Below are 16488 nucleotides of genomic sequence, written 5' to 3' on the forward strand. Positions count from 1 at the left end.
GAGGCTGAGGGGTAACCTTAGAAAGATTTATAAAATTATGAGGGGCATGGATACGGTGAATAGCTGAGTCCTTTTCCCCAGGGTAGGGGAGTCCACAACTAGAGGGCATAGGTTTAGGGTGAGAGGGGAAAGATATAAAAGGGACCTGAGGGGGTATTATTTTATGCAGGGGGTGGTGCGTGTACGGAATGAGCTGCCAGATACAGATGTGGGTACAATTCCAACATTTAAAAGGCATTTGGACGGGGAAAGGTGCAGAGGCACATGGGTTGAGCGGGAATGCAATTTCCTGTCACAGATACACAGTCTGGACCTGTACAGGATTGTGCTGACACACCAAACTCTCCCCACGAAGGGCCTCAGGTCGACTTGAGACCGTAATGGAACGGAATTCGGTCGTTCACCCCATCAAGTTGGCTGGCTGACTGAAAGTGGTGACCCCGCCAGGTTTGGATTTCCCTGGAAACCATTCAGAACCATGAAGACATTTTGATTTTGGTCTCTAGGCCTCACTCCTGGAGGAACAAACTCCGATCTGTTCAGCCTCCCAGTGCAGATATTGACCGGCTCCGTGGGATTGGCTTTTGCCCCTTCCCCTGGGGCCTCTGAGTCCTTATTATAGTACAAGGCAACTGGAATGTCTCACATCAGGCCAATCGTAGTGTAAGAGAGGCCCTGCACTGGCTTTTTTTACCACCATATAGAGTTATACAGTATGGAAACAGACCCTTCGGTTGCACCCGGTCCACAAATCCCAAACTAAACTAGTCCCACCCTTGCTTCCTCCTGGCCCATATCCCTCCAAACCTTTCCTTGTTCATGTACTTACCCAAATATCTTTTAACCAATGTAAGCATACCCACATCCACCAGTTCCTCAGGAAGTTCATTCCACATGGGAACTATGCTCTGCCTTTTTGAAATCTCTCTCCTTTCACCCTAAAAAATGCGCCCCCCTCGCCTTGAGATCCCCCCTTCTGAGGGAAAAGACATCTTCCATTAACCCCATCGATATCCCTTGTGATTTTATCAACCTCGGTAAGGTGACCCCTCAACCTCCGACTTGAGAGAGACGTCCCGGCCTCACGTCATTACTCAAACCATCCATTCCCAGATAACATCCTGGTAAATCTCTTCTGAACCCTCTCCAGTTTAATAATACCCTTCCTATAACAGGGCGACCAGAACTGGGCACAGTGCACCAGACGAGGCCTCACCAACGTCCTGTACAACCTCAATAGGACGTCCCAACTCCCGCACTCAAAAGGTAATAAAGACAAAGGCACCCAAATGCTTTCTTAACCCCCCCCCCACTGTCTCCATGGGTCGCAAACTGCAGAGAATGATGTACCTGGACTCCCTAGCTCCCCCTGCTCTCAGGACCATACTTTTTAAATTGTTTAAGCCCCAAACCCCCACTCCCCCCCCCCCCCCAACCCCACCCCCCAAGTTTGTTTTCCCAAAATGCAAGACCTCACATATAGGGCAAGCCAAACAGAGAACAGCCAGGGAATTCCTAGAGGCATGGCACTCATCCACAGACTCTATCAACAAACACATCGACCTGGACCCAATATACCGGCCACTGCAGTGGACAGCTCGAACTGACAACCGGAAGCGGCAGAGACAGGCCACTATAAATGCCGGAGAAAACAGCACAGAAGCGCTTCACAGGAGGCTCCCAAGCACTGAGGATGTCACCTAGACAGGGGACGAAACGTTTGCAAGACAAATTCCCAGCTCGGCGAACAGAACCACAACAACAGCAAGACCTCACATTTAATCGGGATTGAACTCCATCGGCCATTTTTCCAATTCCTTCTCGACACGCCAGATATTTTGCTTACCACCATGATCCTGGTGACAGAGTGGAGCAGAAACGGGGCATAATATTCCCTCATCAAAGGCAGCAGAAGCCCCTCGGTTTTCCTCTTCCGTTTCCTGGCCTTTGCCCGGACGCAGCAACAGATGTCGAATCTGTCCTTCTGCAGTAGAAAGAGAGAGAGAGAGAGAGCGCTGACTGGGGTCAGGTAAATGGCCGCCATTCCACACTCCTTTGTCACAGAACATGAAGCACTTTCTCAGGTGACTGTGTAAATATGGCGGCTGGACTGTGGTATCAATACTGTTGCCGTGAGAACAGGTCAGGGGCTGGGAATCCTGCAGCAAGTGACCCCACCCCCCCCTCCAAAGCCTGGCCCCAGCAACACAATTTGGACCTGCAAGTCCTGCCTCCACAGCCACTCTCACCCCCACCTGACCTCCATCCAAGGCCCGAAAGGAGGCTTCCTCATCCAACAGAAATTTACCTGTCCCTCCGCCAATGTCATCGACTGCATCCGCTGCACCCGGTGTGGTCTCCTGGGGAGACAGGACGCCTTCTTGCGGATCGTTTCAGAGAACATCTCTGGGACAGCCGCACCCACCAACCCCACCGCCCCCATGGCCAAACACTTCAGCACCCCCTCCAACCACACTCGAGAAGCTCGACCCCATCCAGGAACAAAGCAGCCCCAGCTTGATAGTCCCCACACCACACCCACAAACCACTCCCTCCACCCCCCCCCCCCCCAGACGCTCAGTAGCAGCAGTGGGTACCATCTACAGGACGCACTGCAGCAACTCCCCCAGGCTCCTCAGACAGCACCTTCCAAACCCCACGGCCATTTCCATCGGGAAGGACAAGGGGGAGCAGATACATGGGAACACCCCCCCCCCCCCCCTGCAAGTTCCCCTCCGTGCCCCTACACCGTCCCGACTCGGAAATATATGGGGTGTCGCCGGGTCAGAATCCTGGGCCTCCCTCACTGAGGGCGCTGTGTGTGGGGGGGGTCCCTATGCCACACGTGGTTCAAGAAGGCAGCTCACCCCCACCCTCTCAAGGGGGCAGTTAGGGAGGGAAACAGACACAACATGCTGGGTCCAGCCTGCGATGCCCACATCCCGTGAAAAATACTGAAAATCACCAGACATTAATGTGAGGAGTGTGGGTACTGGAAAAAACACAGCAGGTCAAGCAGCATCCAAGGAGCAGGAGAATCAACGTTTCGACATAAGCCCTTCATCAGGACATTAACGTAATTAATATCCAGAATTTTAACGCTCAACTGGAGCTTAGTTTTAATAAGCGGTTCCCTGTCAATCACTCACTCTAGAAGCATAATTTGACTCAATGGATACTACATTTGGATAGTTGCTGAACAAAGAGACCTTGGAGTGCAGGTTCATAGCTCCTTGAAAGTGGAGTCGCAGGTAGATAGGATAGTGAAGGCGGTGTTTGGTATGCTTTCCTTTATTGGTCAGAGTATTGAGTACAGGAGTTGGGAGGTCATGTTGCGGCTGTACAGGACATTGGTTAGACCACTGTTGGAATATTGCGTGCAATTCTGGTCTCCTTCCTATCGGAAAGATGTTGTGAAACTTGAAAGGGTCCAGAAAAGATTGACAAGGATGTTGGAGGGTTTGAGCCCCAGGGAGAGGCTGAACAGGCTGGGGCTGTTTTCCCTGGAGCGTCGGAGGCTGAGGGGTGACCTGAAAGAGGTTTACAAAATTATGAGGGGGCATGGATAGGGTAAATAGACAAAGTCTTTTCCCTGGAGTGGGGGAGTCCATAACTAGAGGGACATAGGTTTAGGGTGAGAGGGGAAAGATATAAAAGGGACCTAAGGGGCAACCTTTTCACACAGAGGGTGGTACGTGTATGGAATGAGCTGCCAGAGGAAGTGGTGGAGGCTGGTACAATGACAACATTTCAGAGGCATTTGGATGGGTATATGAATAGGAAGGGTTTGGAGGGATATGGGCCGAGTGCTGGCAGGTGGGACTAGATTGGGTTGGGCTATCTGGGTCGGCATGGACGGGTTGGACCGAAGGGTCTGTTTCCGTGCCGCACATCTCTACGACTATAACTCTTAAGTATGTGAACAGGAAAGGTTTGGAGGGAATATGTGCCGGGTGCTGGCAGGTAGGACTAGTTTAGTTTGGAATTACGGACTGGTTGGACCAAGGAATTCTGTTTCTATTTCAACGGCTCTGCAACTATTGATACCCCGTTGTGGAGGAGAGGGATTTCAGGTGACGAATCTCTGGAAGTGATCGTGTTCGATGCGCTGCAGTGTCTGGGAGAGACCCCCCCCCCGGGAGTACTAACTCAGAATACATCAGGAGCTAGTGTGTCGGCTCAGCGAGATCACCAGGCCCGTACCTCCTCTCTTCGAACGTCCAGCGACATCAGAGCCACAAACGCCGAGATCTGGAGGAGGAAATCGATGAAGACAGCGAGTGCCGCGTAGAGTGCAAAGGTGCGGACAGCTGGCATCTTGGTGAGGGCACCTGCAGGAGGGGAGACAGGCCTGTGTCAGTCCTACCCATGGTCGGTGTAGCCACCCACTTCCAACAATGGCCGCTGCAGGTGGCTCATGTGCAGCAGAGGATTTCCCCCCCACACCCCCCTGGAAACGCTATTTGGCGGTGGGAGGCTGCACCGTTCCAAACCAGCTCGAGACCAACTGACTCCCGGTTAGTGAGTTTGCAGACAAGCGAAGAGGGTTACCTCAGAGTACAACGGGATCTGGATCAGATTTGGCCAGTGGGCCGAGGAGTGGCAGATGGAGTTTAATTCAGATAAATGCGAGGTGCTGCATTTTGGGAAAGCAAATCGTAGCAGGACTTATCCACTTAATGGTAAGGTCCTAGGGAGTGTTGCTGAACAAAGAGACCTTGGAGTGCAGGTTCATAGCTCCTTGAAAGTGGAGTCGCAGGTAGATAGGATAGTGAAGGCGGTGTTTGGTATGCTTTCCTTTATTGGTCAGAGTATTGAGTACAGGAGTTGGGAGGTCATGTTGCGGCTGTACAGGACATTGGTCAGGCCACTGTTGGAATATTGCGTGCAATTCTGGTCTCCTTCCTATCGGAAAGATGTTGTGAAACTTGAAAGGGTTCAGAAAAGATTTACAAGGATGTTGCCAGGGTTGGAGGGTTCGAGCTATAGGGAGAGGCTGAACAGACTGGGGCTGTTTTCCCTGGAGCGTCGGAGGCTGAGGGGTGACCTTATAGAGGTTTATAAAATCACGAGGGGGCATGGATAGGATAAATAGACAAGGTCTTTCCCCCTGGGGTGGGGGAGTCCAGAACGAGAGGGGCATAGGTTTAGGGTGAGAGGGGCAAGATATAAAAGGGATTTAAGGAACAATGCTTTCACACAGAGGGTGGTACGTGTATGGAATGAGCTGCCAGAGGATGTGGTGGAGGCTGGTACAATTGCAACATTTAAAAGGCATCTGGATGGGTATATGAATAGGAAGAGTTTGGAGGGATATGGGCCGGGTGCTGGCAGGTGGGACTAGATTGGGTTGGGATATCTGGGTCAGCATGGACGGGTTGGACCGAAGGGTCTGTTTCCGTGCTGTACATCTCCATGACTGGGGGATCTGAGTACATAGTGGTGTGAGGCCAGCCCAGAGTTAAGGGAGGAAGCTTAGCTTATGGTGATCGACAGAGTACCTCATTGCCGAAGGAGCTAAATTCGAGGGGAGGCCCGAATGACCAAGCATCTCCCAGGCAATATGGTAAAATCCATGGCCCAACCCATCCCCTCAGGAATACACGCAGTAATGATAAGGATCTCTGTGCACGAAGCGTCCATTTTCCATTGGAGATAAATCGACGAGAGTCTCACCACCGACGTCAAAGATCAATGCGGTATTTCTTACCGAGAAAGAAGCAGATCGATTCAGAGATGCTGCAGAGGAGCATGCTGGGAGCCACGTCTCCTAGCACCCGGCCAATCTGCTCCTCCCTCCCTTCTCCCACTCGCCTCTCGTCCCTCTGTTGATGGAAAGGATAGTGTGAATGTTCTGGAAGGTTCTGCTCGCTGCAGGGTGTCCCGGTCACGGGTTGGGCCAAAACCCTTCCGTTTCCCCCCTCCTCACCACCCGACCTGACCGACATTCCGGAACGTTCTGCCCAACCCTGGCCTGTCGAAATTCAGTTGCAGGTTCAGCGAGATTCTTAATCCCCTTCCCTTCCCTTCCCCTACTACAGTCTGCAGGGTCCAGTTGAGTCACCATGTCTGCGACCCCACACCTCGGCGAATCGTTGCCCAACATTGCTTTGGAGCCCCGATCTTCCCTCCTCCTGCTGACCTGGTACTGGAGGACGAGGATGAAGAGGTTGTCAGCTCCGACAGCGAGGACGAGGAAGGGGACCACTTCGAGGATGATGAGCGAGGATGGCACTCCGATGTAGGCGTAGAAACCCATTGAGGCGAAGACGGCGCCCAAGACCACGAGGATTCCTCCCAGGCCTAGCGTGACCTTCGAATCGACCTGCAGTTGTGGCAGGAGGAAAGACCCGGAAACACCCGCAAGTGACCATCTTTCTCTCTTTTTTTGTCTGTGCAGAGTTTTGGCCAGCAGTGAAGTCAGGCCTGGCCTGACATGGTAGGCCTCTTTGTAAATTAGCGGCAAAATAAGCCATAAAATGGCTGCCGGGTGACTCATGCATTTGCGGGGCAAGGGCGGGGGGAGAATGAAGTGTTATTTCTTGTGTTTATTTCCTGTTCGTCCTTAATTGCCTCTTGAAGAGGTTAATGGTGCTCTGTCTTCTTGGAGGCAGTTAAAGAGTCAGCCTGCAGGTCTGACATCACATGTAGGCCGGACCAAGTAAGGACAACTGATTTGTTTCCAGAAAGGGACATAGTCAACCAAATGGGCCTGAAACATCGATTCAGCGCTTTACAGCGATTTTAATCCCAGATTTCTTTAATGAACTGAGTTCAATGCGTAAACGACCATGAGAGGATTTGAGGTCAGCTCCTCAAACTAGGCCTCAAAGTTCCCATTCCAGTACCATGACTGTTTGACCACAATCCCTCTCAAAACAAAAGGGTATGGAAAGCCGTGTGGAGCAATTAATGGCTGTTCTCCGCCTCTGAACGACAAATACTGATTCTGAAACAGTTTTCAAACCTGTGTTAATTTTAATCCTGCAGTACAGATGTGGGTGCTTTCATTTGTTGACCTAAAGCGAGAGTCATAGAGATGTACAGCACAGATACAGACCCTTCGGCCCAACTTGTCCATGCCCACCCAGATATCCTCACCCAATCTAGTCCCACCTGCCAGCACCCGGCCCATATCCCTCCAAACCCTTCCTATTCATATACCCATCCAAATGCCTTTTAAATGCTGTCATTGTACCAGCCTCCACCACTTCCTCTGGCAGCTCATTCCATACACGTACCACCCTCTGTGTGAAAAAGTTGCCCCTTAGGTCCCTTTTATATCTTTCCCCTCTCACCCTAAACCTATGCCCCTCTAGTTCTGGACTCCCCAATCCCAGGGAAAAGACCTTGTCTATTTACCCTATCCATGCCCCTCATGATTTTATAAACCTCTATAAGGTCACCCCTCAGCCTCCGACGCTCCAGGGAAAACAGCCCCAGCCTGTTCAGCCTCTTCCCTGTAGCTCAAATCCTCCAACCCTGGCAACACTCTTGTAAAATCATTTCTGCACCCTTTCAAGTTTCGCAGCATCCTTCCGAGAACAGGAAGACCAGAATTGCACGCAATATTCCAAACGTGGCCTAGCTAATGTCCTGTACAGCCGCAACATGACTCCCAACTTTGACTAGATCCTGCACCAATTAGGGTCATACAGCACCCAAACAGGCCCTTCAGCCCTTCGTGTCCATGCCGACCAGATTTCCCGAACTGAACTAGTCCCACTTGCCTGCCTTTGGCCCCCAGTCCCACCATATTTCCTGTTCTACGCGCCCAATGGCCACACTCAGACAGTATTCCCTGGAAGTGTATGACCAATAGGCTTTCGAGGGAGCTTTTGAGATGATGCAGTGTCCAAAATCATGGAAAACGTGGACAGAGCAGAGAGTGGGAAACTTGCTCCCATCGGTGGAAGGGCCAAGAGTTGAAGGATGTTAATTGAAGATGATTGGTCGAAGGGAAAGTGGGGACGAGGAGGGAGAAGAAAGCAGTTACAGGACCGGAGGGAAAATGGTGGAAGAGTTGAGTGGGGACGCGGAGGGGTTTAGCTGTGTTGCTCTTGCACAGGGCCAGCATGGATGCAATGGGCCGAACGGCGCTGTGTGACGATTTAGGGCGGCACTGTTGCCTCATGGCGCCAGGGTCCTGCGTTCGATTCCAGCCTCGGATGACTGTCTGTGTGGAGTTTGTACATTTCCCCCACCTCCCCACACCCTCCCCCCACCCCCCCGTGTCTGTGCATGGGTTTCCTCCGGGTGCTCTGGTTTCCTCCCACAATCCAAAGATGTGCAGGTCAGGGTGGATTGGCCATGCTAAGTTACCCATTGTGTTCAGGGTTGTGCAGGTTAGGGTGGATTGGCCATGCTAAATTACCCATAGTGCTCAGGGATGTGCAGGTTAGGATGGATTGGCCATGCTAAATTACCCATAGTGCTCAGGGATGTGCAGGTTAGGGTGGATTGGCTATGCTAAATTACCCATAGTGTTCAGGGATGTGCAGGTTAGGGTGGATTGGCCATGCTAAATTACCCATAGTGTTCAGGGATGTGCAGGTTAGGGTGGATTGGCCATGCTAAATTACCCATAGTGTTCAGGGATGTGTAGGTCAGGGTGGATTGGCCATGCTAAATTACCCATTGTGTTCAGGGATGTGCAGGTTAGGATGGATTGGCTGTGCTAAATTACCCATAGTACTCAGGGATGTGCAGTTTACGGTGGATTGGCCGTGCTAAATTACCCAGAGTGCCCTGGGATGTGCAGGTTAGGGTGGATTGGCCATGCTAAATTACCCACAGTGCCCAGGGATGTGCTGATTAGGGTGGATTGGCCATACTAAATTACCCATAGTGCTCAGGGATGTGCAGGTTAGGGTGCATTGGCCATGCTAAATTACCCACAGTGCCCAGGGATGTGCTGGTTAGGGTGGATTGACCATGCTAAATTACCCATTGTGTTCAGGGATGTGCAGGTTAGGGTGGATTGGCCATGCTAAATTACCCATAGTGCCCAGGGATGTGCTGGTTAGGGTGGATTGACCATGCTAAATTACCCATTGTGTTCAGGGATGTGCAGGTTAGGGTGGATTGGCCATGCTAAATTACCCATAGTGCTCAGGGATGTGCTGGTTAGGGTGGATTGGCCGTGCTAAATTACCCATAGTGTTCAGGGATGTGCAGGTTAGGGTGGATTGGCCATGCTAAATTACCCATAGTGCTCAGGGATGTGCTGGTTAGATGCATTAGTCAGGGGTAAATGTAGAGTAATAGTAGAATGGATCTGGGTGGGATACTTTTCAGAGGGTCGGTGTGGACGTGTTGGGCTCAATCCCCACACTAAGGATCCTATGATTCCACGACACTTTCTTGCTCTGTGGAGACTTCGGTTCGCTCCCCTGCCTCCCCTGAGACGGTTTGTGCACATGGATGTCCATTCCCTGGAAACTGGCCATGACGGGACGGTGACTGGGGTCCTTCTGAAGAGGGGGCAGGGTCCGAAGCGGCCATGGATTAGCGCCACGAATTGGGATGACCGTGAAGCGAGCCACAGCGGCTCCCGTTACACCCCCACCACCCACCCCCGACCTGGGGTCCTGGGCGTTCAGGGTCAGAGGCTTTCCAGGCCTGAGGTAGGCCTTGGACGATGCTACTCACCATGACGGTTCGCCAACTCGTGTACTCCCCTAGCGCCAAGGCGATGTAGATAAATATTACCAGGTAACTGATGGCAAAGATGGGTATGTCTTCCGCCGTGGTTCTGTTGATCTCATCCTCCAGGGACCGCTGGGAACACATTGGGGAAAGAAAGAGTCTTTCACAAAGGCCTGTCACCTTGAGGGCCCGGCTGAGGTGTGAGGCGAAACACGTGAATCAGCAGTCCCTCTGGCCTGTGCCACCGTTCAATAAAACCACGTCTGATTGGATTGTCGCCTCAACCCCACATTCCCGCTACCCCAGTGTTACCCATCAGTTCCCCTGGTCAGTGGAGAGTCTAGCTCCCTCAGCCTGAAACATTAGGCCTCAGCCTTAGAGGGTCAGGCACGGTGGCTTATTGGTTAGCATTGCTGCCTCACGGTGCCAGGGAACCGTGTTCGATTCCGGTTTCCTCCCACAATTCAAAGATGTGCAGGTTTAGGGTGGATTGGCCATGCCAAATTACCCACAGTGCTCAGGGATGTGCAGGTTAGGGTGGATTGGCCATGCTAAATTACTCATAGTGCTCAGGGATGTGCGGGTTAGGGGGGATTGGCCATGCTAAATTACCCATAGTGCTCAGGGATGTGCAGGTTAGGGTGGATTGGCCGTGCTAAATTACCCATAGTGCTCAGGGATGTGCGGGTTAGGGGGGATTGGCCGTGCTAAATTACCCACAGTGCCTAGGGATGTGCAGATTTGGGTGGAGTGGCCGTGCTAAATTACCCATAGTGCTCAGGGATGTGCAGGTGAGGGTGGACTGGCCATGCCAAGTTACCCATTGTGTCTGGGGATGTGTAGGTTAGGGTGGAGTGGCCATGCCAAATTACCCATAGTGCTCAGGGATGTGCAGGTTAGGGTGGAGTGGCCATGCTAAATTACCCATAGTGCTCAGGGATGTGCAGGTTAGGGTGGAGTGGCCATGCTAAATTACACATAGTGCTCAGGGATGTGCAGGTTAGGGTGGAGTGGCCATGCCAAATTACCCATAGTGCTCAGGGATGTGCAGGTTAGGGTGGAGTGGCCATGCCAAATTACCCATAGTGTTCAGGGATGTGCAGGTTAGGTGGACTAGCCATGGGAAATGTAGGTATACAGGGATAAGGTAGTGACTTGTATCTAACACGGATGCTCTTCAAAGGGTCGGTGTGGACCTGATGGGCTGAATGGCCTGCTTCCACACTGTAGGGGTTCTATGGTGCAGTAGAGACCTTTGGGATCTTGTAGGCCTCAATAGGATCGACTATTCAACAGGATCCTTACTTAAATGGAGAGGCCGAAAACGATGTACAGTAGCCCAGGCGTGATCTCACCAATGCAGTGTTACCAATAACCGAAAATATCGATGAAGTACCCTTCCCAAGCTTTTTTATTGTCGCTTGTCGACGTGAGGGATAACCATTAGAAAGCTGAAACCACAGTTAGAAGTGGTAGGGTCGGTAATTTTCATAGAGAAATCCTGTTTAGCTGCAGTACTCCCACTCTCACACTGTGATCTCTCTCTCTCTCTCTCTCTCAACAATTTTGAAGCCCCAAAACCTAGTCTCGGAGAGGAAACGTTCAACCTGGAGACTTCTTCAGGAAGGCTCGCTCTCACAAAATGTGTGCCTTGACCGATCCATGGCTGACATCCGGTCAGCAATCCTGTTTTGGGCTCTTGCTGTGTGCCATGGACCGCCCTCCCCCCTCAGAAGCAGAAGGACGGGCCTTGGTGGGGTGAGGGGGGCGGGGAAATTCATTGGCGAAGGCCGCTGTTAAAACCCTTTCCGTCTGGCGCCATGCCAAGGGAAGGGAGGGCGGCTGGGTTGGCGACACCCCCTCCCCCCCCCCTGCTCCTGTGGTGATGGCCAACATTACTGACCCTCCCGGCCAGACACCTACCTCAGACATATAGGCAAAGCTGAAGTTGATGGACTTGTTGTTTTTATAGTCCTGGAGAATCTTTAAATACTCCCGCTCCCAAAGCACCACGTATTCGTACTTGGGATCGTCGGGCTGGTAGTTGTTCAGAGAGAACGTCACAATGAAGGCCTCTGCCCTGCTGTAGTCTTCGTCTGTTAGAGACGAGAGCCGAGGTCAAAGGGAACAGCAAACTGCCAAATCCTCCCCCATCCACCAACCCCCACCCCCCCCCCGTCCTGTGAGTCGTTCCTAATTGCGTGAGAAGTGGCGATCACTGGTTGGAAGGGGGCGCCAGCTATGCCCATCCCTCATTACCCACAATCCTCTTGACTCTCTGTACCGTTCCCAGGCCAATTAAGATCCAACCAGGCCGCTAAGGATCCGGACTCGAGTTGAAAGTGAGAGGGGAAAGTGTAAAAGGGACCTGAGAGGCAATTCTTTCACGCAGAGGGTGGTACGTGTATGGAACGAGCTGCCAGAGGAAGTGGTGGAGGCTGGTACAATTGCAACATTTAAGAGGCATTTGGATGGGTATATGAATAGGAAGGGTTTGGAGGGATATGGGCCGGGTGCTGGCAGGTGGGACTAGATTGGGTTGGGGATATCTGGGTCAGCATGGACGGGTTGGACCGAAGGGTCTGTTTCTGTGCTGTACATCTCTAAGACTCTAAGTGGGACTAGGTTGGGTTGGGATATCTGATTGGCATAGATGGGTCTGGTTTTGTGCTGTGCAAGTCGATCAATGACGTTGGGACGAGATTAACTTTGGATCGCTGGCCAGTATGAATGGGTTGGATCGAAGGGTCTATCTCTTGTGCTGTATAACTGAGAGTGAAGTTGGGACTAGATTAATTTCGGATCCCTGGCCAGCATGGATGGGTTGGACCGAAAGAGATCTAAGGGGCAACTTTTTCACCCAGAGGGTGGTACGTGTATGGAATGAGCTGCCAGAGGAAGTGGTGGAGGCTGGTACAATTGCAACATTTAAGAGGCATTTGGTTGGGTATATGAATAGGAAGGGTTTGGAGGGATATGGGCCGGGTGCTGGCAGGTGGGACTAGATTGGGTTGGGATATCTGGGTCAGCATGGACGGGTTGGACTGAAGGGTCTGTTTCCGTGCTGTAAATGACTCTATGATCTCTGGACATGCGTGTAGACCAGATCAGGTGAAGACAGAAGATTTTCTTTCACTGAAGGGACATCAATGAGAGTGACAGGATCTTTCTTCAGTAACAGGCGAGCCAGCTCTCTTGAACTGACACGTTACCCCACTCCCAGCCCAGGGATTTCCAGCCCAGTCGAGTTATCACTGTGTCCCCCCCCCCCCTCAGAGCTAAGTGAAAATATTTCTCGAAAGAGTCTCGAAACCAAGCGAACTACACCTTGACCCGGAATCGCCAAAACCCATCCCTTCGGGCACAAGGACGGCGTTCCTCTGGGAAATGAGGAATGCGGCTCGAACCTCCTCACCCCGAACTCGCTCACCCTGATATCCGCCCACAGCCAGAAATGGAAAAACCGGTGCGCCATAGTCCGCCATGCAGCTCATTCCCAATTCCGTGCTGTCCTTGAAGGAGAGGGGTGAGCTGGAGAGACAGAACGAGAGAGAGCGAGAAAGAGAGAGATGGAGATCTCGTTCGGGGGTCATGTGGAAACAGTCCTGACGGGAGAACAGTTACAGGCAGCAGCTACTCGACAACGGGAGGCTTTCAAAGACGACTCGCAATGGGATGGGGTGGGGGGGGGTGTGGGGTGATGGTGGCGCAGTTTCCCAGTTTATGGAGTTTCGGAAAAGGACAGTGACCAGTTTGGCAGAGTGGGCAGAGAGGTGGCAGAGGAGGTTCGGTGCAGAGAGAACTGGAAGGTGGTCAAAATTAAAAGGTGGGGGGGGAGCAATTCTGCGGGAAGAGAAGGAGCTGAGGCGGGGGGGGGGGGGTACGTGCATGGATTGCCGAAGGTGGCAGGACTGAGGGGGAGAGAACAGTTAATAAAGTGCCTAACGTCCTTGTCTTTATTAGTAGGGGTGGAGAGTACGAGAGGTGATGGTTACCTCAGACAAGCCACTTGTTTGACTCCCCCTCCCACCCCCCACCCCCTCACCTGGGGTATTGTGTGCGCCACATTATGGGAATGATGTGAAAATGGAGAGAGAGGGAGCGCAGAAGGGATTTACAACAACGGGGACGGGAAACATCAGCGATGAGGAGAGATGGAAGACATTGGGAACGTTCTCCTCAGGGAGCGGAGGGAGATCCGATAGAGGATTTTGAAATCAGGAGCGGAGGTGGGGGGTGGGAGAGGGGGGAGGGAAATGGGGAAGGGGATGGAGAGAGAGGGGACGGAGATAGGGAAGGAGGGAGAGAGAGGATGGGGGAAGGAGACAGAAGGGAAGGAGAAGGAGATGGGGAGGGAGGGAGGGAGGGAGAGAAGGGGGAGGTGAGGGAGATGGGGAGGGAGGGAAGAGAGGGGAGGGAGAGAGTGGGGGAAGGAGACGGAGGGGTGGGAGAGGGGGTGGGGGGGAAGGGAGATGGGGAAGGGGGTGGAGAGGGGAGGGGGTAGGGGATGGAGATGGGGAAGGGGTTGGAGGGGGGAGGGTGAGGGGAAAAGGGTGCAGAGGGGGAGAGGTTGGGAGTGTGTGAGAGGGGGAATGGGATGGAGGGGGGAGGGAGATGAGGAAGGGGTGGAGGGGGGTGGGAGATGGGGAAGGGAGAGGGGAAAGGGGGTGGAAAGGGGAGGGGGTGAGGAGGGGGGGGAGGGAGAGGGGAAAGGGGGTGGAGAGGGGGAGGGGTTGGGAGTGTGTGAGAGGGGGAATGGGGTGGAGGGGAGGGAGGGAGAGGTGGAAGGAGTTGGGGGGGGCGGGGGGGGGGGAAAAGGATACCTACTTGACGCAGTAGAGGAAGTGATCCCTCCAGTCCACGGTGCCGGTGACCCCTGCCATGGTTTGGTTGGCGACAGCGTCGATAAGGCTCCTGTTGTTCTGGAAGTATTGGAGCAGGCTGTTGACAGCGCAGTCGGTAGGCCCGGGGTTATCGGGCTGGAGCGGGGCATAGCAGATGTCCTTCAGCGTGATGTTCCTCTGCGCTGTCTCTGACCACACACTGATGGCCTGCAACCGGCTCTGGAGATCCAGCAGCTGGAGCAGCAGCTCCTTGGAGAACAGGCCGTTGAAGGCCGTGGGCCCGAAGAACACCGAGTCGTAGGTGTACCCCGGTGGGCCTCCCCCCGTCGCCGTGGCGATGATCTGGTTGGTGCGGAAGAAGGGCCCGAACTGGGCGTCGTGGAACGCCTTCTCGCGGCGGGCCCTGCTGTCCGGGGCAGACCACAGTTCCACTGGGTCAGTGGTCAGCTCGACAAAGACTAGGCCGCAGGACAGCACGCCAACGATGACGCAGGCGGTGACCAGGACAGGCAGTGGGTGCCGAGCCACTGCCGTTCCCCAGCTCTGGAAAACCCAGCTCAGTCTCTGCTGTGTGGCGGAGGTGGAGGATGAGGAGATGGGAGCTGAGGGAGCCGCAGGGGCCTTGTTCCCCTCCTTGCGGGCGTCTGGGCGCTGCCTGAAGAGGAGGAGGAGGCCGGCGAAGAGGACGATGGCCCCGCCGAACAGGGCCAGGCCCAGCGCCAAGGGCCCGTCCATCTGGCCTATCGCCCAAGGGCCGGGGGGCGCCGGGGGAGAGGGCAGCGCCGGGCAGGAGGCCACGCAGTCCTGGCAGGAGCAGGCCTGCCCCCCGGGGCTCGAGGGCCGGTCGCAGCGATGGAAGCTGCCGTCGTAAGGCACGATGCCCCCTCCCGGGCCCGGGCCCGGCGCCGAGCCATTGTTCGTCGGCGGGACCAGCACGAACTTGATGTCGAGCGGCGCCAGGCCGTTGGAGCTGTCCCCTTGGAAACGCAGCCAGCGTTCGGCGGTACACAGGGTGGCGCCGTACTTGCCGCACATGGCGGAGATGGCGTAGCCGCCGGTGGAGGGGATGCGGACGTCGCAGCAAGAGTTGTAGCTGCCCTCGGCAAAGCGGCGGCTGTAGTAGCACTGGTACTCCAGCACGGCGTCGATTGGCTGACCGGAGACGTTGGCGCGGAAGGCCCGGGTCACGTTGATGTGGACGCTCTGATTGGGGTTGCAGGTGTTTTGGCAGTACAGGTTGACAAAGTTGTCCACGCACGACGGGCAGCGGCTCAGCAGCGGCTTGGACATGGCCAGGCTCCGGTCCAGCATCTCCAGCTGCCTGGCCGAGCAGCAGGCCCGAGGCTCGGCCCCGGCGCCCACCAGCATCGGGCATACCCGCTGCAGCAGCTCCAGGTGCCTGCCCGGCATCACCCGCTTGGCCGGCCCGTTGTACAGGCACGGCACCCGGGCCGGAATCAAGCTGCCGGTCACCTCTGGGTTCTTCCCACAGTCCTCGTAGAAAGCGCAGAAACCTTCCTGGTGGACGGGGGTGTAGGTCGCCTGGAAGAGAAAGGAAACCGTTTTTTTTTGGAGGCAGTCGCCATGGAGACAGTCTCGTGGCGAGGCCACCCGATTGGCTGCTCTGAGGCCACACCGTCTGGCCAGCTTCCGCACCTTCCTGGACTTCTCAGACGCCAAAGCAGCCCATGTCCAAGGGCAGCTAGATCTTGGACAGCATCCCGGTCTGGACTGGCCAAGAACTTTCACGCTGCTAAGTGCCAGGTAATGGACGCCCCCAGCAAAAGAAACTGACCAGCAACCCCTTGATGTTCGATCGCATTACCATCACTGTATCCCCCCCCATCAATGTCAACATCCTGGGGGTTACCGTCTCCAACAAGAGAGAATCTAACCATCACCCCCTTGACATTCAATGGTGTTACCATCACTGAATCCCCCCATCAATGTCAACATCCTGGGGGTTACTGTCTCCAACGAGAGAGAATCTAACCAT

The 16488-nt window shown here is 54.1% G+C and overlaps 1 protein-coding gene across 4 annotated transcripts in view; it reads right to left on the reverse strand.

Annotated features, from left to right (window-relative positions):
• npc1l1 (NPC1-like 1) overlaps window positions 1–16488 on the reverse strand; it is a 51862-nt gene that overhangs the window by 20237 nt on the left and 15137 nt on the right. For all 4 annotated transcript variants that reach the window (XR_011953863.1, XM_072554301.1, XM_072554298.1 and 1 more), the window contains 8 exons: window positions 14476–16034; window positions 13079–13179; window positions 11572–11744; window positions 9652–9780; window positions 6143–6325; window positions 5711–5825; window positions 4204–4331; window positions 1847–1984 (listed from right to left, as the gene is read on the reverse strand). Coding sequence is in view for 3 of the 4 variants with exons in the window: in XM_072554298.1 (XP_072410399.1) it covers window positions 1847–1984; window positions 4204–4331; window positions 5711–5825; window positions 6143–6325; window positions 9652–9780; window positions 11572–11744; window positions 13079–13179; window positions 14476–16034 (2526 nt within the window). In the remaining variant the exon portion in view is untranslated. The remainder of the gene's footprint in view (window positions 1–1846; window positions 1985–4203; window positions 4332–5710; window positions 5826–6142; window positions 6326–9651; window positions 9781–11571; window positions 11745–13078; window positions 13180–14475; window positions 16035–16488) is intronic.

This window comes from Chiloscyllium punctatum, chromosome 35 (assembly GCF_047496795.1).
Source record: "Chiloscyllium punctatum isolate Juve2018m chromosome 35, sChiPun1.3, whole genome shotgun sequence".
In the NCBI taxonomy this organism is placed as follows: domain Eukaryota; kingdom Metazoa; phylum Chordata; class Chondrichthyes; order Orectolobiformes; family Hemiscylliidae; genus Chiloscyllium; species Chiloscyllium punctatum.